General features: G+C 42.1%; 1 protein-coding gene across 4 annotated transcripts in view; it reads right to left on the bottom strand.

The window, feature by feature from the left end:
• The window catches only part of LOC121283200 (activating molecule in BECN1-regulated autophagy protein 1-like), a 508,780-nt gene that overhangs the window by 11,794 nt on the left and 472,977 nt on the right, over nucleotides 1-24,009 (bottom strand). For all 4 annotated transcript variants that reach the window (XM_041197450.1, XM_041197453.1, XM_041197452.1 and 1 more), the window contains 2 exons: nucleotides 21,958-22,145; nucleotides 6,894-7,073 (listed from right to left, as the gene is read on the bottom strand). In XM_041197450.1, the coding sequence (XP_041053384.1) occupies nucleotides 6,894-7,073; nucleotides 21,958-22,145 (368 nt within the window). The remainder of the gene's footprint in view (nucleotides 1-6,893; nucleotides 7,074-21,957; nucleotides 22,146-24,009) is intronic.

Genomic DNA, 24,009 nt, shown 5'->3' with positions numbered 1-24,009 from the left:
GGTCAATGGGAATAAAGGGGAAAACCTCTCTTTGGCTGGAGACATACCTAGCACAAAGTAAAATGGTGCAGTTGTTGGAGGCCAATCATCTCAATCAGCTCGAAGATGTTGCTGCAGGAGTTCCTTAGGACAGTTCCATAGGTCCAGCCATTTTCAGCTGCTTCATTAACGACCTTTATTTCAACAAAAGGTCAGAAGTGGGGATGTTCACTGTGTGCTGTCCCATTCACAGCTCCTCAGATAATGAAGCCATCCATGTTCACATGCAGCAAGACCTGGACAAGATTCAGGTTTGGGCTGATAAGTGGCAAGTAACACTTGTGCCACATAAGTACCAGGCAATGGCCATCTCCAGATGCAAAATCTAACCACCTCCTCTTGACACCCAACATTAGGACCACCGTTGTGACGTTTTCCCATCATCTAAATCCAGGGATTGACTTGAAACTTAACAGGACCAGCCACATAAATTCTGTGGCTGCAAAAGCAGGTCAGCAGTTCGGTACTCTGGAATAAGTGATTCACCGTCCTACTTCTCAAAGCCTTTTTCACCACCTGCAAGTCACAAGTCAGGAGTTTGATGAATACTCTTCATCAGCCTGGATGAATGCAGCTTCAACAACACTTAAGAAATCTGATACCATCCAGGATAAAGCAGTCTGCTTCACTGACACCCCATCCATCATCTTAATCATTCACTCCCTCTACCACTGGTGCACCTTGCGCAGAATGTACTATCTACAAGATGCACTGCAGCAACTCACCAAGGTTTCTTTGACAACACCCCACAAACTCATGACCTCTTTCACCTAGATAGACAAGGATACAGATGCCTGAGAATACCACCACCTCCAAGTTTGCCTCTAATTCACGCACTGCCCTGATTTGATAATGCAATTCCTTCATTGTCACGGAGTCAAAAATCTGGAACTGCTGCATGAACAGCACTGTGGGAGTAATTTCATCAGTGCAGCAGTTCAAGGTGGTGGCTCACCACCACCTTCTGAAGGCAGTTAGGGATGGACAATAAATGCTGGCCTTGCTAGCAATGCCCACATTCATGAGAAACCTCTTTATGCAAAGAGTAGCATGAACTTGGTACCATAGGGAATAGCTGAGTTGCGTTACATAATGCATTTAAGGGGAAGCTGGTTAAGCATAAGGAGAAGGGAACAGAGGGTTGTGCTGATAGTGATAGATGAGGAAGGAGGGGAGGAGGCCCAAGTGGGATATAAACACAAGCATGGAGAGGTTGGGCCAAATAGCCTGTTTTGTGCTGCATATTCTATGTAATTCTGTGTAACTAGCTCTCTTAGAGCATGACAAGTTCACACAAGTGTGGATATAGATTTAATAGTAGCCTTCTAAAGGGAATTGGATAAGTATTTGAAGGAGAAAACATTGTGTTTATCTAGCTTCTGCTTAAATGCACGAGGGAGAATGCAATAGGAAGGTATGCTGATAGAGTTAACTGAAGACGGGTGAGAGGAGGCTCATGGAGAACATAAACCAGTTGGGCTGAACAGTCTGTTTTAGTGATGCAAATCCATGTAATTTTAGTGCTGGCAGTGAGATTGTGGGGCATGGCAATAAAGCGGTGGGTGTGTGGGGGTCGGGGGGGAGTGTAGTGGTGGGTGGAGGGACAGTATTCAATTTGAAGCAGCAGTATCTGAGTATGAGCAGAAAGCTTTGGCTGTGAAAGTGCTGTGCTTGGAGCAATGTAGAAAGGATGCTTGGACACAGGAATAATGGAAACAGCTAAATATGGAGAATGAGCATTGTGGGGTACTGTAGAAAGGAGGCTTGGAAAGAAGCGCTCATAGACTGAACATTGTGGGGGTGGGTTTGGAGTGGACTTGGACTTGACAATATTGGTGGGTCCTGATTGTGGTCGTGTCGTGAAAGAACAGGAGCTCTGGTAAAATTTAGGAACTGGAAATATAGCAAAACAGAGACTATTGGCTGGATTTTCACTGCTTAGGTGGGTAGCTCAAGTCAGGAAATTTCCTGATTTGGCAGACCTACCTTGGTTTAAAGGGTCCCGTTAGATCCAATTTTCGTTCCAAGGAGGTGTGTGTGGAATAGAGTTGGGCCCGCCAATGACGGAAGCAGATTGTCGGCAGCCATAAGGGTGGGGAGTGCCCAGGCAGACTGGTTAGAAGGCCTGCCTTGGTTCTCTGGGACTCACCATAGGTGTTTCAGAAGTTGCTAAGCCCTCTTGCCCTCACCACCCCCTATTGCTCCCCCATGCCAACTCACGGCCACACTCAACCCCCATCCCCTGCCCACGCGCTCTCATATTCCCCTTGCCATCTCCAGGCCAATTCCCATTTCCCACTACTGCCCTCCCCAACCATGTCACTTCCATGTTCTAAGTAATTCTGTGTAACCAGCTCTCCTAGAGAATACCAAGCTCACAACCATGGATACAGGTTTAATAGTAGCCTTAAAAAGGGAATTGAATAAATATTTAAGGAAAAGCCATTGTGTTTATCTAGCTTCTGCTTAAATCCATGACAACCCTAGCCGCACTCATCCCCTGGCCCCCTCACACCTGTCCACGCCACCTCCATAGCTATTCACCCTGTATCCACCTTGGGTAGACTCAGGAGCCATGTGGAGATAAAAAAAAACTTCCTATAACCTAATGCAGCTCTCAAACAGACAACTGATAGTGGAAAAAGCTTCCATACATGAAACTCATTCAAAGCTTTTGAATCTCAAGTGGTTAATCTCTTATATAAAAATAAAGAAATTTCCAATTTGTTTGTTTTTAAATAAGAGATTAGACCCCACATCAAAGACAGTAACACTTTAATAGCCTCTTTAAGCCATCAATCAAGCTGTGAACTCAAAACTCCTGCTGAGATAATTACAGGTTTTTAAACTCAACCAAGCATTCATAATGACACGATAATAGTCTTTGGGAAATGTCAACAAAGAACTCTATTGAAACTGTACTAACAGGTGGTTATGATTGCTTGTCCAAAGTAGCCCAACACAGTGTTTATTTTCAAACTCTTGACAGCTTCAACCTATATTTTCATGTTTAAAGCATATAGCTTTTGAAATACTTCAGATCATGATACTTAAACAGATCTTGTCCACACTTCAAGAGCAATTACATCTCCTCCATCAATTTGTCACTCTCACATTGTGGGCTAAAGGCTTTGGAACAGCCAAAATGGGGTCTGTTTGAACTCAGCACCATGTTCAAATGGCCCTGCTGAGTTCAGGCTTCCTGTCTGTGTGATTCATGTCTGGGCTGCTTTCCTCTAATGGCAAAATTGGATCGGTTAGAAATAGGGACAGGACTTCCACATCCAGGCCCAGCCCACTAATTTTAAAGGTCTCTGGAAGTGGCCAAACTCTGAAAATCCATTTGCATTCTCATCTCCCATAGCAATATGTTCCCAAGCTGAATTCTCAGCAAGAGCCAAGAACCAGTCATTTGTTGGTATGCAAATGCTGATTAAAGAACTTAGTGTCAGGTTAGCTGTGTGAACTCGACTTTCCTATCCCAACCCCATCCACAGCCTGAGAAACAGCTCTAATGCAGCTTCCACCTGTGACTGGGCAATGTTTTCAAGTTCTTAGATGTGCTCATTGCATTTTTGTCTTTGCAGGCATTTGAGAAAGGTTGGGAAGAAAATACATCTGACTATTAAAATGTTGAGAAAAGAAAACTGCAACATGCGTTATCTTCCTATATTACTGTGGAGCAAAGAGGAAATGCTTGTTAACAAATTGAGATGCAGGGCTGGGAGTAAGCTAGTAGCTAAGCACAGAAAAGTTAGCTTACATTATTAACATTAAGAATGATTGAGCCAAACAGTATAACAATGACAGGAAAGTGTCACATATACACGAACATAACATTGAGAGATCTATATGTACAGGAGATTAAATTTTAAAATATTAAAAAATAAATTGCAGCTGTCTATGGGCCAAGAGAGATGCACTGAAAGAAATCAGACTGATGTGTGGTGCTCTACAACTCACATGAAATTACTCGTGAAGGTTTTTGCAACCTTTATATAAATTGGGTTAATAACTCATGCTGCTTTGTGCAGCAGCTGTGCAAAATGATTAACTGCAGTTATAATCTCATAAAAAAGGACAAAAGAGTTACATGTGAATCATCCAAATATATTTATATAACAATCCTCCTCGCAATTCTTTTTAACCAATAAAATGGTGCATCTAATGCTTGTTCCAACTATGCAGTTACAGAGAAAAAACAAGATGAGATGCACTTGGCACAAAGGAAAAATCAGAGGGGCCATTGTCACCAGTCATTCCGATAACCTTTGAGTGGGCAGTTCAAGAATGGTTTAAATACAGACCTGGCAGCAAGGTATTTCCCCATTCAGTTGTGTTCGGCATATTCCTCGAAAATAACAAGGCGGGTGCAAGGGAAGAGAAAGGTAGGTGAACCACCCATACATAAAATAAATTTTTATTTTAGGTTAGACAGTGCGCTTATAACTATAAGTAAACTTGTCCCAAAACATACCAAATTGGCCTCAAGTATTTTTATCTTTGTTATGTTGTGGGGAAACCCTGGTAAGCTTGGGGACTGCCAAGTATGTTTGACAGAGCTACTTGCTGGTTACTATATTTTTTATGTGTCTATTCTTGAGAGCTGGTGCTTTGGACTGGCTGGAAAACTGGCTTTTAAAAGATGCCCATCATATTGAAAACCCTTTTTTTTGGATTGAAGGGAGCCTAGAAGATGAAGACACAAGGTCAAATGAAAGGTTTTCATAGTTACTTTCAAAGTTAACGGCATAGAGAACCCGGGTTTCATCTAGAATCCTGCCACTTGCACATCACTCATCTGTGTTCTCATCAGCCTTCAACTGGTTTTGGGTCCCTGAGCACATTGATATCAAATTATCATCCTGGTTTACAAATCACTCCATAGCCTCACTCTGCAATCTCCTCCAGGCCAACGTCTGCTTGCACCTTGTTACATATCCATACACAAATACCCTCCTGCGAAGGGGGAGCTGCATGAAACCAAGTCTATTCTTTTAAGGGCAAAGGCAATAGTGTTGTAAATATGTTCATCTTAAGATTAATTTCTCTTATACTTGATCTTAGGCACATCCTCATTAACAGGCTTGGGGAAGATTTCCCCCCCCGCCTTTTTTAGTCTGATGTAGAGATTTGTTATCATGACATGAAAGATGCATCTGAAAATCTCATATACAAGACATATTTGGTTTCATGTGGGGATTGTCTTAGTAACAGGCTAATGTCAAAGTAATTAAGCTATTCGTTACATGAGAGCAGCTTTATTACTGAATATTAATGTTTGATTTGAAAACTGAAGTAACCAGTGTGTCTATGGAAATTAGAGTAACCAGGAGCTGCTGCCAGCACTAATCAAAATCACCTTCTCCAATTTTTAAACATTGTGTAGTGCCTATCCCTTGAACACATCTCAATTTTTAACCCTCTTTTCCCTCAAGCCACTGACTAATGCTGGAATGTCACTGATGCCAGGAGGCTCAGGCACCTCACCCGAGAAGTTCTTCACGTGTGAGCAGTGACAAGGAGCACTGGTAGTCTACTTGATCCTGGAGAGGCACCACACTCAAGCTTGGTACTGTTCTCATCCAACATACATTTATCAGGCTTTTTATCAGGAGTCAATGTTTACTGATTGGGTACACAAACCTTGGTTGATTTTACCATGCATCAGATCTGGGCCTTTTCTGCTCTGCTGTTCAATATGAATATAGGAATATAGGGTATTTATAAAGTCATTGTGCAACTTAAAACTTTTTAATAACTTTGAGATGTATACCTGATGGAGGCAAATTCATAAAGTTTTGAGATAATAAAGTTCAAATTTCTAGGCTTTAACATAATTGCCATCTTTTGTGATGCATCGCAGGCTTTGATTTTCTGACAGTTCATCTTTTTCAATCAGTTTCAGCATAATTAACATTAAAAACTTTATGAACTATGCTTTCATATGACAGTTTGTTTCTAGCATGTGTATATTCAAAGTTATTTTTGCCCAAGATCTTAATAAACACCCTATACTGACATTGTATATTTACCCACTAAGACCACTGAGGGAACAGTAATCTCTCAAGATTTGGTCTGGTTTGGGTCTATAATTACCTAGGGTAACATTTCTTGCAACCAAATGACTGACAGGAAAAATTGGACGTTTACATATTGGATGAAAGATTGAGTAAAAATCAGGTTATGCTCATTGATCAGGAGCATGCATGGTAATGGTATCTATGCTGAAGGCTGTTTGTCTTTCATAGCAAAGTTCTTGACAATATATTTCCCAACTGAGCACATACGTTAACATTTTTACATTGCCTCAAATATTTCAGGAATATATCGGTTAGGTTTTCAATCTAATTCCTATTACCTATAACACCATCAGAATTTACTTTCTGTAAATACAACTGGATTGTTACAGAATTAGAACATTGAGAAATATAGCAGCACAAAAGCAATTTTCTCCCTTACTGGAGAAACAAAATTTTCCAAAAAAGGATCAAGGCCATCCCCACAGAATGTTTGCGACATGTAGCCTATTTGAACTTGGAATAAATTTCAATTACATACGTAGATCAGATGAATTAGAAAACACATTCTTGAGTGTGGCATACACATGGCAGTTACATCTTACAATATGCTTGAGCTTCCTTTGAAGCTTTGTTTAAAGCATCAGAACTTTTTGAGGTCACTTTATTAACTGACTTCAAACCTAGTCACACTGTCTGCTCCCTGCAAGAGTGCAGCAGATCTAATTACACAAACTTCTCCTTACAGCGTCAGCAGATGAAGTCACATTGCCTCCTCCTGACAGCTCTCTAAATTTTATGCTGATGATGCTCATTTACCGATTTGTGACCTACCGGTAGTGGCAGTGCTGGCTCCTGATGCTGCAGGATTCATATCTGTCTGTTGTGCAGAGGAGGAGTTGCCACCTGCATTCTCCAAGGGCCAATCAGAACTTGTTCCTGCACTGGCCTCTGTCATTTGACTAGCTGTAGTCACTGGTGGTGGCTCTGGCTCGCTCAATGAAGACTGGCTGGCTGTTGAAGGGAACACACAGCAGTAGTAAGATGCATCGATTCAGAAAATATCATGACCAGGAAATACCCTTTTTCAGGGAAAGGGTCTCAAATGCTATTTAATAATAGATCAAATAACTTGTACTTCAGGATTATATTATCTTTGCTTTCCCCGCCCCACAGCTGAAGTGGGGTAACAGTGATATAAATATGGTGTGAAAGCAGTACAGTCCTTCTGAGTAAAAACTCACATACACAAAGCAAGTAGGCAAGCTGGCAGCATTTCTTGAGGGGTTCGTAGTTGGGAAAAATGCATTTTGCTTTGGTTTGGCTAGAATAAATAAATCCAGATATGTATAGTCAGAAAAATTTCTCCTTAATTATGTTGGAGTATAATTAATGTCTGCCGCTGAGATCTAAAGCTGAATTTGATAGTTGTGATCATTAGATGTCCCATGGCTGGTAGACATTGTGAACCAGGTTTGAACAGTAGTAAAGGTTAAGGAGGGTACAAAGGCCAGAAGTATATTGACCAAGCACCAGTCTAGAAAAGTGTGAGCAAACGGTTAAGGGATATGGGAACATAAGAACAGGAGTAGGCCATTCAGCTCCTTAAGCATGTTCCACCATTCAATTAGATAATGGCTGATTTGTACCTTAACTCTATTTACTGACCTTGCAATATCCGTTAATACCATTACCTAACAAAAATCTATTGTTGAATCAACATCTTTCTGGGGATGAGTTCCAGATTTCAAATATCATGTGTGTCAAAAAGTGCTTCCTGACATTATCCAAATTTCTGTTTCAAATGGGAGAGATCTTGGTTGTGAATCTGGATAAGATCCAAAAATTGATGTGGTATTCCCAAGCATATTCAACCTATGCACTTGCTTCTGATGCAGACAGCACGCAAATTTAATGTTGCCTGTTGATTTGCATGATACCTATAAGTAGCCAGCAAAAACTCTGTTGAAGGGCTGAAAGGCTCAAGTTTGTTTAATGCTAGCTCCACTTAAAAGCAAGCCTGCACTACCTAAAGCCAGCCTTTTGGACTGCTGCAGTCCCAGTGGTGTTGGTACACTAGAGGGTGGGCCTCCATTATTCACAATTTATATCAATGACTGGCTGATAATACAAAGTTAGGTTTTTTTTTGAAAAGATGAGGGACTAGTAAACGTTGGTATTCAGAGGATTTGGGTGGTTGGATGCAAATCACAGAAAGTTACCATGTAGCTACAGCAAACAATTATGAAGGCAAATGGTATGTTAGCCTTTATTGCAAGGATGTTGGAGTACAAAAGCGAGGAAGTCTTCCTGTAATTTCTTAGGGCCTTGGTGAAAACACATCCATAGAGTTTTGGTCTCCTTACCTAAGGAAGGGTGTCCTTGCCTTAGAGGAAATGCAATGAAGGTTCACTAAATTGATTCCTGGGCTAACCTCTGAGGAAAGATAGAATAGAATCGATTGATATCCTCTAGAATTCAGAAAAATCAGAGGTGATCTCACTGAAATGTATGCATTTCTTAAGAGGACTTAACAGAATAGATGTTGATAGGGTGTTTTCCTTTGTTGGGAGTCTAGCATTAGGAGTCACATACTTAGGATAAGGGGGCAGCCATTTAAGACCAAGATGAGTTTGTGAATTTTTGGTTGGAATTCTCTAGCCTAGGTGGTCAAGTGCATTCAAGAATAAAATGGTTTGATTTTTGGGCATTAGGGGGATCAAGGATATGGGATAGGGCAGGAAAGAGGGGTTGATGTAGAAGTTCTGCAAATGTCTTACTCAGTGGTGGTGTAAGCTCAAGGGGTCATAAGGTCCATTCCTGCTTATGTTCTCAAGATGACCCTTAAAAAAAGACGTGCTTATATAGTGTCTTTCACAACCTCAGGAATTCCCAAAGTACTTTACAGCCAATGATGTACTTCTAAAGTGTAGTGTTGTAATGAAGGAAACATGGCAGCCAATTTGTTCAAGGTTCCACAAACAACATGTGATAATAACCAGTCAATCTGTTTTGTCTCAAGTGATATTGGTCGAGATATAAATACTGCCCAAGAAACCATGTAGAACTCACAAACTCTACTTTGAAGTAGTGTCATGGAATCTTTTAAAGGCACTTTAAAATATTTTAATACTTGTTTAAAACCTGTAGATTATAGGAAGAACAAACAGTGGTGGGTGTTTGAACAGCAAGCCTGAGAGGGAGTACTGTGATAGCGATGAGATTTTAAAGAGTGAGCCTGAAAGGTAGCAGTGAGACAGCAGTGAGAGTTTAAAGAGACAGGCGGTCTGTGGGTCTTAAAAGTGGCTGCAGAGACAGTGGATGCATTGATTATAATTTTCCAAAATTCCCTGGAATCTGGATAGGTCCCGGTAGGTTGTAAAACTGCAATGTAACACCTCTATTCAAGAAAGGAGGAAGACAGAAAGGAGGAAACTATAGGCCAAGTTAGCCTAAAATCTGTCATAAGGAAAATGCTGAATCCATTAATAAGGAAGTTATAGCAGGACATTTAGAAAATCATAATATAATCAGGCAGAGTCAGCATGATTTTGTGAAAGGGGGTATGAATTGCCATGGATGGGCATGGGGAGTGAGTATGAGTGCAAGAGGTGAGGGATGGAGGGCCTAAAATATGAGCAAACAACTGAGGGGGATGAAGTCCCAGGGAGCCATGGCAGGCCTTTTAAACAGCCCACCTCAGCACTTGGCAGCACCTAACGCCACCTCTGATCTGCATCCTGGGGCATCGGGCCCGACTCCATCCCACACCCGTCTCCCCAGAGCAAAGAACCTCCATTTGGGGGAAATTCTCCTGAGGAGGGTGTAGCTAGCTGGGATATTTCCCAATTAGCGTGATCCATTTTGGGAGCGGAACCCAGGCCAGAGAGTTTGCAAAGCAATATAGATAGGTTAAATGAGTGGGTAAAAGATTGGGAGTATATTGGAAAATGTGAGCTTGCCCACTTTGACAGCAAGAATAGAAAAGCAGAATATAATTTAAATGGGGAGAGTCTGGAGAAATCTGTGGTACAGAGGGATCTGGAGATCCTGGGTCTCCCATTTATTAAGATGGAGATGAGAAGGATTTTTTTTCTCTCAGAGGGTCATTAGACTTTGGAATTCTCTTCCCCAGAGAACAATCAAAGTTGGGTCATTGAATATATTCAAGGCTGAGTTAGACAAATTTTTGATTGACAAGGGAGTCAAGGGTTATGGTGGGCAGACAGGAAAGTGGAGTTAAAGCCATAATCAGATCAGCCATGATCTTACTGAATGGCACAGCAGGCTTGAAGGGCTGAATGGCATACTCCTGCTCCTACTTCTTATGATCTTAAAGCCGAGGGAGGTGAGGAGCTCCACGGTTCTGATTTCAGAGAACGAATGAATTAGCAGAAAAGGTCATATGTTGGTCTTGACTTAAAGAACAGGATGCAAAGAAGCAGAAGTTTGTTCAAGATGGTGAAATTGGAGGCCAGGAGGAGTCACGACTGTATTAATACTGCTATAGAGAAAATTGGTACCAAATGCCAGCTTGTGCAATACCCCAGCGTGACAAATATCCTCAATTATAGACAAGCTGTTAGAGAGAGCGAGAAAAACAACAGAGTATGTCTAATTAGATGTATGCCTAATTAGACGGTCATGCATGCTGCCTTGCAAAATGGTCTTAGGGTGGCACTGGCAGGAAGTAGGAGGCAGGTTACCCACCCAGCTATGTGGTGCTGACAGATCTATTTAGGGAAGCAAAGAAAAGGAGGAAATTACAAGATTTAGTTTGAGGATGTGATGGAACGATGGGTATAAAGCAAGAAAGCAATCTTTTATTAATGTAAGTAGATGCAAGCATTAACAAATCAGAGATTTTCAAAACAGAGTTAAGACAGATTGGTCTCGTTTTAGAAAGTCCAAAGAAAAACTGAATTTCCTATTTAATTAATTAAATTAAATTGAGACTTCCCTCCACAGGCATCCAGGAAACTGCTGGACATAGGCCCCCCAGTTCTACCACAGCCTCTATCCTGTCTTGTAGGAATTAATCAAATTAGATGCTTATGCCAAGCAAGGATAAATTATAATGCACAATCAAATTAAACCAGTCAGCTACCAAACAACTGGTCTTGTACTTGTAATGACAACCTAGAAGATTTAGTACTGAGCTGCACAGTCCTGGCAACACCACTGACGTCTTGAATCAATACAAACTGGGCCTGATCTTGTTGTAGAAATAATGGAGAGACTAAAAGCGGAGATCAACTCCTAGCATCTGCACATCTGCAGCTAAACAGAAATCTGGGAGTTACTGTCTAAGTTGCCCGACTCCTCCAGAAGCTATGTTATACCAGTATCTTGCTCAGAGACTCGTCTTTCAAATATATAGAACGACCAGGACCCACTGAATGTGATTAATGCACACTAAATGTGCCAGAAAGTTAGGGCTCTTCAATTTCAGTGCAAGTACATTTTAATACCATAAATTTTAATTACTGTCGAACAATTTCCCTAGCACTGAAAATTAAATTTGACAAATATGGTGTCTCATTCCTTCAGTTCTGAATTATTGCTGGAGATTTTAAAATAAATTCTTTTTGTCTGCTCTTGATCCCACTTTTCTTCTCCCTTTTTATTTCAATTTCTGTACCAGATTTGAAATTGAATTAGATATTCTTAACTAACACTTGCAGATTAAGGCCATGCTGCTCATTAATGATACTTCAATTTTACTGGTTAAAGGGATACACCGTTACTTGACTTGTTCACACATATCCTAGATGCTCTGGAGAGGTCACTGTAAATTAGAATATCAAAATGGCTGAGAGCTACAATGCAAAATCTCATTGGAAATCTGTGGGCAACTTTAAGTATAATGAAGGCTGGAACTATTCCTTCTCTGTTGACAGTAAAATGCAGCCCACAATATTTTGGCAAGCACACTGTGATATCAAATAGGTTTCATCCTTTAAAGAACATGGCAGAATAGCTGCACCAAAATGCCAACGTTAAGGTTTTAACCACAGGGCCCATTGAAAGTGCAAATGTTTTATTTGCTTATTCTGCTTTCCAGCCTTAAATTTTAGAAATGCATACCAAGGGAACCTAGCACAGTCTCCAACTGTGATGCACTCTTTGGAGTAGACATGGTTGGACACAACACAAGTACAGTTATAAGCAGATAATACTCATCGGGTGCACACTTATCAGTGTTGTGTGCTGCATATTTTTTTCATAATTTCAGTGGTCTTTAGTTTTCAGATGTTTGACTTTATTAATGTTTTCCTGTGTTAGAATGATCAATTTGCATAAGTTGATAGTGTACAAATATGATTTTATTATGCAGTGACACCATAATGAAGTTCTTTATTTTGGATTACCAAACAATTTGAATGTCATCTGAACTCCCTTCCACTTTATAAGGATGATGCCAGAGGACAATGATGTGAATGTGAAACTTGGATTACAATGGTCAAAAGCAGCAGTGGAAAAACGTGGTACAAAAAGTCTAAAGGCCATAATTTTATACGTTATTATATTTTTCAAGATGCAAAGTCTTAGCAATTATATGACTATACAGATTATGTTTGTGAAGAATGCTGACAACTAACAAAGTGTCTGAAACTGTGGGAAGATGAAACTGGCAATGTTAGCAATTTTCCCATCCATTGAACAAGCCTGGAACAATGCTATGTTCTATACACTGTCGCTAGCACCAAATAAAGTTTTTTGAAATTCAATCATCTCAGGTAGAAAATAGCACTCGACTCCAGAGAGACAATAGTTTTCCTTAAACAACATTTGCATGAGTGTCAGCCATGATTCAGTTTATAACACTCTCATTTCTGAGTCAGAAGGTTGTGGGTTACAAGTCCCATTCCAGAGACTGGAGTGCATAATCCAGACTGACACTTCAGCCCCAGTACTGAGGGTGTGTTTGACTGTCAGAGGTGCCGTCCCTTGGACGAAATGTTAAGCCGAGGCCCTGCCTAAACTCTCAGATGAGTTTAAAAGTTCCACAGCACTATTTCGAAGAAGAGCATGGAAGTTCCCCCAGTGTCCTGGTCAAATTTATTCTCCTAACCTGTAAAAACAGATTACTTGTTCATTCATTTCACTGCTGTTTGTGAGTCCTTGCTGTGTTGGCTGCCATGTTTCTACATTACAACAGTGACTACATTTAAAAAGTAATTGGATGTAAAGTATGTCCTGGGGTTGTGAAAGGCGGTCTATAAATGCAAGTCTTTCCTCCCTGTATGTAACAAAACAATTGTGAAGAATTAGATCTGTGATATTAGTTCTTACACTTCGAGAATTTTTTAAAAAAAATGCTGTCAAGATACTATACATTGCTGATAGTGAACTTTTCATTTAGTTAGGACTCAGAAATATAGACAGTCATGCTAACGGTTGTCTGCTGGACTGTAGCCACGTGGAGTTTTGTTTCGGGTAGATGTGTGATATGTACTTCATAAAAGGGCTTCCTGGAGCTGGTGCAGGATGTATATAAGTAGTATGCCAGCAGTTACAGACACAGTCCATTGCCTGAGTTCTCATAATAAAGGACCCAATCGTCACACTGTTTTTTTTCAGTGTTTTCTACATTAATTCAGATTACATCCAAATTATCTGGTGATCCAAATTATAGGACTCCACATGTTAGTGTACGATCAAATCACTTGATTTTGGAAATATCATCAATTTCCTTTGTTTCAAGAGTTTGAATCTAACCAATGTCAATGCTGCATGGGTATAATTATTATTTGTTCTCAGGATGTGGGTTCAACAAGCAGCCAGCAGAATTATTGCCATTGTTCCTTGCCCTTAGGACAATGCGAAATTATGCAGGGGGAGGAGGTGGTGTAATGGTAATGTCACCGGACCAGCAATCCAGAGGCCCATGCTAACGATCTGGGGACATGGGTTTAAATTCCACCATGGCAGGTAGTGGAATTTAAATTCAATTAATAAATCTGGAATTAAAGCTCGTCTCAGTAATGTGACCAGGAAACCATTTTCGATTGTCATAAAAACCCATCTGGTTCATTAAAAAAATCTGCTGTCCTTACCTGGTCTGGCCTACATGTGACTTCAGGCCCAGACTCACAATTAGATGTTCACTGAAATGGCCTAGCCATTGTCTGTAAGGTATTATTCTGTGAGGATGACTATATTTCAGACACCACCATCACCATCTTTGGATATGTTCTGTCCACCCAACAGGACAGACACACCAGATGCAGCACAGTGGTTTCCAGTCAGGAGGGAGTTTCCCTGGGAGACCTCAAAATTAACTCCAGACCTGCAAGCCAATGCATCATTTACCATTGTATTGTCTTAATCACTTTTAATCATGTAACTGTGCTTTTATTTATTTCATATTAATGAATGTCAGCTGGTTATGGCGGAGTTCTGTGGGCAGAGATTATTTCATGGTGGTAAGAAGTAGGAGCTATGGAGAACAATTTTGACCAAAGACATTCCTGAGGCTCATAGTGAACATTTAAAAATAAAGACAGTTTCAACTAAACGGATGCACACACACACACACAGACATATCAGGGCATGCCTCTGAAGTGGTGGCTTCCCACAGACTATTCGTCTACAGAAACTGAACTAGAGTATGGCCACTTGGGAATTTGTGAATGGCTTTCTTCCTGCCCCAAGATACAGTGATCACACCCATTGTTGGTGTGCACCTGGAGACACCCACTCTGCTGAGGGAGGGATATGACTACGTAGGGGTGGTCCTGGATGGCCAGGGTGGGATTAATAATCCAATCAGAAGGTCTGATTTAAGGTCTTGTCTTAAATGCCAAGGCCCAGGATTAGGAAGGTGTATAAACACACAGCTCTCAAGGACATTGGTACTGCAGTCAGTAAAATGGCCTGGTCAGCCATTCCAAAGTTGGGCTGGGAGATCAGCTGAAGGACTGACCACATGAGACAGGCCGTAGCTCACAGGATTCCTAAGCAACCAGTGTCATTGTGAGTATGTACTATTGCTTAGAGTGTTAATAAAGATGTTTAACATCTTAAAGATGTTTAGTGAAAGAGTATCCCAAATTGTTGTGTGCCACTGATATCAAGAGTAGAGTCAAGATTTTAAGAATACAGAGGTCTCATGGCATCAGATCAAACATGGGTAAGGAAACCTCCTGCCAATCACCACTAACTACTCCCGCCACCTCCCCCACTCCCTCTCAACTGATGAATCAATACTTGTCCATGTTGAACATCATTTGGAAGAAGCACTGAGGGTGGCAAGGGCACAGAATGTATTCTGGGTGGGGAACTTCAGTGCCTATTACCAAGGGTGGCTTGGTAGTGCCACCACTGATCAAACTGGCCGATTCCTAAAGGACATAGTTGCTAGACTGGGTCTGCTGCAAGCGGTGAGGGAGTAAACAAGAGGGAAAAGTCTACTTGACCTGATCCTCACCAATCTACCTGTTACAGAAGTATCTGTCCATAACAGTATCAGTAGGAGTGACCACTGCACAGTCTTTGTGGAGACAAAGTCCCGCCTTCATATATAGGATACCCTCCATTGTGTTGTGTGGCACCATTACTGTGCTAAATGAACTAGATTTCAACAGATCGAGCAACTCAAAACTGGGCATCCATGAGGCGCTTTGGGCCATCAGCAGAAGCAAAATTGTATTCAAACAATCTGTATCCTCAAAATCCAGCATATCCCCACTCTACCATTCCCTTCAAGCCAGGGGATCAACCCTGGTTCAAAGGAGACTGCAGAAGGGCATGCCAGGAGCAGCATCATGCATATACATATGAATGCCAAACAGCGTAAGCAGCAAGTAATTGACAGAGCTAAGGGATCTCACAACCAACAGATCAGATCTAGGCTTTCCACTCTGGCCATATCCAGTCATGCATGGAGGTAGACAATTGAACAACAAACAGCAATTGACCGAGAACAGCATCAAGGAACCCGAGCAAAACTGGAGTCCATGTAAATCAAGGGGAAATCTCTCCACTGGTTTGAGTTCTACCTGGTACAAACGAAAATGGTTGGGATTGTTAGAAGTCAATCATCTCAGTCACAGGAGATCAGTGCAGGAGTTCCTCAGGGTTGTGTCCTAGGCCCAAACATTTTCAGCAGCTTCGTCAATTATCTTCCCTCCATAAAACGGTCAGAAGCGGGGATGTTCACAGATAATTGCACAATGTTCAGCATCATTTGCGACTCCTCAGATACTGAAGCAGTCCATGCCCATATGCAGCAAGAGCTGGACAGCATTCAGATTTGGGTTGAGAAATGTTGAGTAACATTTGCGCCACCCAAGTGCCAGGCAATGACCATCTCCAACAAGAGGGAATCTAACCATTGCCCCTTGACATTCAATGGCATTACCATCGCTGACTTCCCCACCATCAATGTCCTTGGGAGTACCATTGACCAGAAATTGAACTGGACTAGCCATATAAATACTGTGGCTACAAGAGCAGGTCAAAGGCTAGGAATCCTGCAGTGAGTAACTCACCTCCCGACTCCCCAAAGCCTGTCCACCATCTACAAGGCACAAATCAGGAGTGTGATGGACTACTCTTCACTTAGTTAGATGAGTGCAGCTCCAACTGCTAGGCACCATCCAGACACCCCATCCACCACCTTCAACATTCACCCCCTCCACCTTCAACATTCACTCCCTCCACCACCGATGCACAGTAGTAGCAGTGTAGTGCTGCATTGCAGGAACTCACTAAGGTTCCTTTGACGGCACCTTCCAACCAGTGACCTGTACCAGTTCGAAGAACAAGGGCACAAGGGCAACAGATGCATGAGGAAAACACCCCTTGCGAGTTCTCCTCCAAGTCACACACCATTCTGACTTGGAACTATATCACCATTCCTTCACTGTAGCTGGGTCAAAATCCTGGAACTTCCTCCCTAGCAGCTTTGTAGGTGGACCTACACCACATGGACTTCAGCGATTCAAGAAGATGGCTCACCACCACCTTTTCAAGGGCAATTAGGAATGGGCAATAAATGCTGGCCTAGCTAACAACACCCCCAAGTCATGAAAGAATTTTAAAAACGTGGGATTGTGTCACACTTAGGCAAGATTGGACAGGTGGCAAGTTCCCATCCCTGAAGGACTTTAGCTAACCAACAATTTGGCAGCTTTCATTGTCATTTTTTTCTGGTCCAAGCCTACAAATTATTAAATTCATTGAATTCAGTCCTACAGACTGTCATGAACTTCAACTTCTGGAGAGTACAGGGCCTGTATGTCTTGGCTACAGCATCCATAGCCAATGCTTTACAATGGACAAAATAACATGCAACATAAGTATGAAGGCATTAACGGGACAGAATTATATAAGGTGATTCAAAACAAAAATGCAATTCCAAGGAAAATTGGAGAGGTTATTAAAAATACCACCAAAGTGCTAGAGTATACAGCCAGAAGAGTGGTCTAATCCACAGGTTGTCTGAATTTGGCTGAGGATGTACAATGCATTTGTTGGGCCACACTTGGGATTAACGTGCACAGTTCTGGTTACAACACAAAAAAATTGCAAACATAGAACAGGATGCAGAGAAAAGGAAGAATGATTCAAAGTGCAAGTTAGATGGGCCAAAGGAAAGGTTATAAAAACTCAATCTTTGCAGCCCAGAGGGAGGGGAAGAAAAAGGGAACTAAGGGAAAAGTAAGCAAGGAATATCAATGACCTAGTTAAAGTAAATCATGAACATTACTTTAAAATGAGGCCAGGGTTAAAAATATAAATTAGTGAACAATAAAACTGGAACAAAATGCCACAGGGAAATAATTGTATAGAATAACCTGCCAGGGAAGATGCAAACTTTATACAGTATGAAATGTTATGCTAGGTTGGAAAAGTTGGAATCCTAGTGCAATTTGTCCTTATATCACAAATACTAGGACAGGTTGGACTCAGGGGTGAGCTAAAAGCAGCCTGTTCACAGGGAAATGGCTCAAGCATTCTATGTGCCTAACATTGATCACTGCCTACATGAGCCGTATAGTTACCCATTAATGTGTAGCTACATATCTATGTATTTCAGGAAAAATAGAGACGGAAATTCCTGTCTTTTCCAAAGGAATTGCAGTTTCCTGCCTGGGATTTTCCAGTGAATTAGCCACTGCAGTACTATATGGATTGAAAAGGAAAAAAACATTCAAGCAGATTTAAAATAAGGAATTAAGAAAGCAAGGAGGCATCTCAATCTTTTGCAGCACCTAAGCATAGACACAAATAGTTTGAAAAATAAGTTAGTCTGCAAATCTAGTTTTTCTATTCTGTAGCTGTAAAGCTATGAAAACAGAATTGCATTGAAATGACTCTCCATGAGGAATGTTCTTAAAGACAGTTGCTTTCACATCAAATGATAAACAGGTATGTTACAGTTTACAGTTAACTTGCTTAGCCTATAATTTCCCAATTCTGATTTTAAATTATCAATTTACCACAAACAGCTCATCTGGCAGGCCAATATGACTCTGTACTTGCAGAAACCAGGAAAATGGCTAAGAACCCTCCTAAAGAGTTGAAGCAGCAATTTTGTTGAAAGCAAAATACTGCAGATGCTGGAAATCTGAACTAAAAGCAGAAAATGCTGGAAAAAACTCAGCACGTCTGGCAGCAACTGTGGAAAGAGAAACAGAGCTAATATTTTGAGTCCTTATGGCTCTTTTCAGAGCTAAAGAGAAGTAGAAATGTGATGGATTTTATACTGCTTAAGAGCAGGTGGAGCCAGTGGAGCAAAATAGGTCAGGATAGGTGGAGCTCAGGAGAGATTGACAAAGATGTCATGGACACAAGACAAAGGGAGCTTCAAAGGTAGTGTTAAAGACTAGAAAAAAGGTGCTGATAGTAGTATAAAGGTAAGATTGCAGAATGCGTTAACAGCAGAACAAGATTCAGTGTTCTGTGAAAGCAACACATAAAAACAAGTGACAGATGGCCCTGTGGCGGTGGTGGGGGTGCAGGGGGTGTGTTGGAGAAAAAGGATTAAAAAAAGGATTAAAAAATATATAAATAAAAATATATAAAACAATGAATAAACAAATGAAAATAAATAAAAAAAAACAATAAAATAAAATAAAATGGATTAGAAAGGGGGTAAAGATGTAGGAGCGAGTTCATGGTCTGATTTGCTGAACTTAATGTCAAATCTGGAAGGCTGTAAAGTGTCTAATCGGAAGATGAGCTGCTGCTCCTCCTGTTTGCATTGGGCTTCACACGAACATTGCAGTGGGCAAAGGATAGACATGTGGGTGTGAGAGCAAGATGTGAGTTGAAATGGCAAGTGACAGGAAGGTCTGGGTCATGCTTGTGGACTGAACAAATGTCTACCACAAAGCAGTCACACAGTCCACATTTAGTCTCCCCAATGTAGAGGAGACCGCACTGAGAGTGGCAAATACAGTGCACCGAATTGAAGGAGGTGCAAATGAAGAACTGCTTCACTCGATAGGAGTGTTTGGGGCCTTGGACGGTGAGGAGGGAGGAGGTAAAGGGGTAGGTGTTGCACCTTCTGTGATTGCATGGGATGGTGCTGTGGGAAGGGGATGTGAAGTTGTGTACGTTGGAGGAGTGGACAAAGGTGTCATGAAGGGGAACAGTCCTACAGAATGCCGATGCGGCGAGGGGTGAGGGGAAGATGTGTTTGGTGGTGGCATTATGCTGGAGTTGGCGGAAATGGCAGAGGATGCTCCTTTGAATACGGAGGCTGGTGGGGTGAAAAGTGGGGACAAGGGGGACCCTATCATGGTTCTGGGAGGGAGAGGAAGGGGTAAGGGCAGAGGTGCGGGAGATGGGTCAGACATGGTTGAGGGCCCTGTCAACCACCGTCAGGAGAGAACCCTCAGTTAAGGGAAAAGGAAGACACATCAGAAACACCGTTTAGGAAGGTAGCATCATCAGAACAGATGCAACGCTGGTGAAGGAACTGGGAGAATGGGATGGAGCCTTTACAGGAAGCAGGATGTGAGGAGCTGTAGTCAAGGTAGCTGTGGGAGTTGGTGAGCCTGTAATGAAAATTGGTAGACAGTCTATCGCCAGAAATGGAGACAGAGGGGTCGAGGAAGGTAAGGGAAGTGTTGGAGATGGGCATGTGAAGCTGAGGGAGGGGTGGAAATTGGAAGCAAAATTTTTCCAGGTCCAGACAAGAGCATGAAGTGGCACCGATACAATCATCGATATACCAGAAAAGAGTTGTGGGAGGGGACCTGATTAGGACTGGAGGAGGAATGTTACACATGCCCCACAAAAATACAGGCATAAGTAGGGCCCATGCGGGTACCTATAGCCACACCTTTTACTTGGAAGGAGTGAGCCAAGTTAAAGGAGAAATTGTTCTGTGAGACAAGAAGTTTGGCCAGGCAGAGAGTGGTGGTGGATAGGGATTGTTTGGGCCTCTGTTCAAGGAAGAAGCAGAGAGCCCTCAGGCTGTCCTGGTGGGGGATGGAGGTGTAGAGGGGCTGGACGTCCATAGTGAGAAGGCAGTGGGGTTAAGGTCAGGAAACTGGAAATTGTTGATATGATGTAGGGTGTCAGAAGAATCGTGAATATAGCTGGGAAGAGATTGGATCGGGGAGGGAGAATGGAGTCAAATTAAGAAGAAATGAGTTCTGTGGGACAGGAATTGGCTGACACAGTGGGTCTACCAGAACAGTCCTGTTTGTGGATTTCGGGAAGAAGGTAGAAGCGGGCAGTGCGAGCTTGGGAGAATGTGAGGTTGGAAACTATGGAGGCAAGATCTCTAGAGGAGATAAGGTCAGTGACAATCCCAGCAACAGTGGCTTGATTTATGGTGGTGGGGGCCATGCTCCAGGGGGAGGTAGGAAGAAGTGTCTGAGAGTTTGTGCTCAGCTTCTGCAAGGCAGAAGTCAGTACGCCAGACAACAACAGCGCCACCCTTGTTGGCAGGTTTGATAACAAAGTCAGGGTTGGACCTAAGGGAACAGAGTGCAGCAAGTTCAGAAGGAGACAGGTTGGAATGGGTGAGAGGAGCAGAGAAATTGAGATGGTTGATGTCACACCAACAGTTCTCAATGAAAAGATCAAGAGCAGGTAAGAGGCCAGAGGGAAGGGTCCAGGTATCGGAAGGACACTGGAGCAGGTGAAAGGATCTGTTGAACGGGAGGAGGACTCCTGCCTGAAGAAGTGAGCACAGAGACGAAGGTGATGGAAGAAGAGCTCAACATCGTGCCAAGCCCGAAATTCATTGTATATTTTTAGGTATATATTTTAAAATCCTTTTCCCCCCAACACCCCCCAACCCACCTGCGCCCCCGCAGGGCCATCGGTCACTTGTTTCTATGTCGTGCTTTCACAGAACGCTGACCCTTGTTCTGCTACTAGCACATTCTGCTATCTTACCTTTATGTGACTATCAGCACCTTCTTTAGCCTTTAATGTTACCATTAACACTCCCTTTGGCCTGTGTCAATGACACCTTTGTCAATCTCGCCTGAGTTCCCACCTATCACTGACCTTCTATTTTGTTCCACCAGCTCCCTCTTAAAACAGCATAAAATCCATCACATTTCTACTTCTCTTGAACTCTGAAGGAGACTCGAAACGTTAACACTGCTAAGATTTTCCAGCATTTTCTGTTTTTATTTCAGCAATTTTGTTGCACTGAATTGGTGCAACTTTTATATTCCCGCTGCTTTACTGCCCTTGGCAATTAAGCACTTGTGAAGTTGCACACACAAAATGGTGGAATTTGAAAGCTATAAATTGAATTTAGCGCACCTATTTAAAAAAAACACAGGAGCCATAAGAGATACAGCATAATTCAAGGTAACTGCAGATTTTCTGATATCTCCCAACTGAATTCAAGGTCAAATCTTTCACTTGGTACTTCTACAGTTTATTCAAATCATTCCTATGATTTCTAGTTTCTTACCCTGACTGGTCCCTGAAGTGGTAGCTTCCTGTAAATCCCTGTCAGTTTGGGTCTCTGCATTCTGTAGCTGTGGTGATGGCGTTTGGGTTCCTTGTGAGGTCACAGAAGGGGCGGGATTGCGAGGCTGGAGGCCAATAGCATTCATTAGTCCCATATCTCGGTCCGTCCTCCAAGATGTTCGGTTTGGCCTAGAATAGTAGCAAAATTATTACTCAGATAAGTATTCCAAACAGGTCTCATGTTTGCCAACAGACAGCTGTTTCGTCATTTATATTTTCCGTTCCTCTTTTGCCTCCCACAATGTTCTCACACTGTGCATGTCCCCAGCTTTCTGGGTGGGTTGGAGAACTTCTTCAAAGGCCTCTGCAATGCTATTCACTTCTGAAAGGTGCATGAGAAAGTTACCAACCCTATTTGCACTTCTCTAGTGCCAGGACATAACAGAAACCTAATTGTGTCAAGGATTATAACCTGAAACCAGGTCTTGCCAACTCATTTCATAGCATATTAAATCTTCTAATTATTTTACAGATATGCTTACCTCACCAAAGAATTTAATGTTTTTAAATCAGATGTGCTGTGACAACTGATCCATCAATGTTTGCAGGGAAGCCCATTTAACAGCTCTGCAAAATGAATCTAAAGCATAAAAACTTTTCTTTCTTAAAAAAAAGCTGTGGAAAAAAATCCTAACTTATACTGCTCAATCAAAAATTCAATTGGCAGTACACATTTGTGTGTGCTTGGTGCTAAGAACTTGAGCCAGAGCAAGTATGAACCATTATAAAGAATATTTTTCTGGCAAATAATGTGTAAAATAGACTTTTAATCTTGCAGCAATCTCTCAATTGACAAGTGCAATGTGCACGGTGTATTAAAGCACTGGTCAAGTTTAAGTCTACTTGTGTAAATCTCAGCATTCAAATACAGGCTTCAGCAGGCTGGCTCTGGAGGCTTAGTTGCTACAGAGATTCTGCTGTTCCAAATGATAGTTAAGGGATTTTCTTCTATTTCACGCAACTGGGATTTAACACCTAATTAATGTGGTGCTACAACTGGAAGTGATATCCATTAATTTATCCAAGACAAATGAGATGCTGAACAAATTTGGAACTCAGGTGACTAAACGACTGGGTATAAGCCAGTAGATTTTAGAGGTCTTATTTCCTAAACAAGGCACACGAGGATGGGGTGCTGCCTCACTAGGTCTCAATACACAATGGGAAGAATTTTCCTGTCCCTGCTCGCTGACGTGTAAAATGATGTGAGGTGGCGTTGGGTGGGCATCCCGACGTCACCACATGTCATTTAGGTTTTCAGTTCGGCGGGTGCGCAGCCGACTTGGCTGTGCACCTGCTGAACTGTCAACGGCCTATTAAGGCCAATTAAAACCTAATTAATTCAAATTAATGAGCTGCCCATCCCACTTTAAAGTTGGCGGGCAGGCGAAGGGCCCAGTCAGCCTTCACGTTTTTTCATGAAACCTCATACAAGGGCAGGATGAGGTTTCATGAAGTGTTTTAAAATCTAATAAAAATGTATACATTTTTTCTTTGATATGTCCCAGCTCATGTGACAGTGTCACATGAGGGGACATGTCAGGGAAATTTTTCTATCATTTGTATTGCAAATTTTAATTTGGAGTTGATCTCCCTGAGGCAGTGCCAGCCTCAGGGAGATCTGAGCATGAAAGAGTGCATTCCTGGCTGAGTGAATCCACCCCCCGCCCACACAGGGAGCACATAGCGCTTCCTGGTGGATGTCACGCTGGGCGGGCCTTAATTGGCTCGCCCACGTAAAATGGCAGCACGCCCCTGATTGGGGGCACCGATCGGAGGTGCGCCCGCCCATGCTCTTCCCCCCCCCCAAATGGGGGAAAATTTTTCCCAATGTGTTTCACTGCCAAAATGGCTACTCTTTTTTTATGCAATGTTTTTGCAATGAGAGTGACATTGACAATGCTGTATCCATTGCCCATCCAGAATTTCCCAGAGAGCATTAAATTTGTTAACCATGTAGAGTGGAACTTGGGGTGGCAAGCCACAGCTCTAA

Source organism: Carcharodon carcharias, chromosome 10 (assembly GCF_017639515.1).
Source record: "Carcharodon carcharias isolate sCarCar2 chromosome 10, sCarCar2.pri, whole genome shotgun sequence".
NCBI classification, from domain to species: Eukaryota; Metazoa; Chordata; class Chondrichthyes; order Lamniformes; family Lamnidae; genus Carcharodon; species Carcharodon carcharias.
This window is presented reverse-complemented; position numbering and strand designations above follow the sequence as displayed.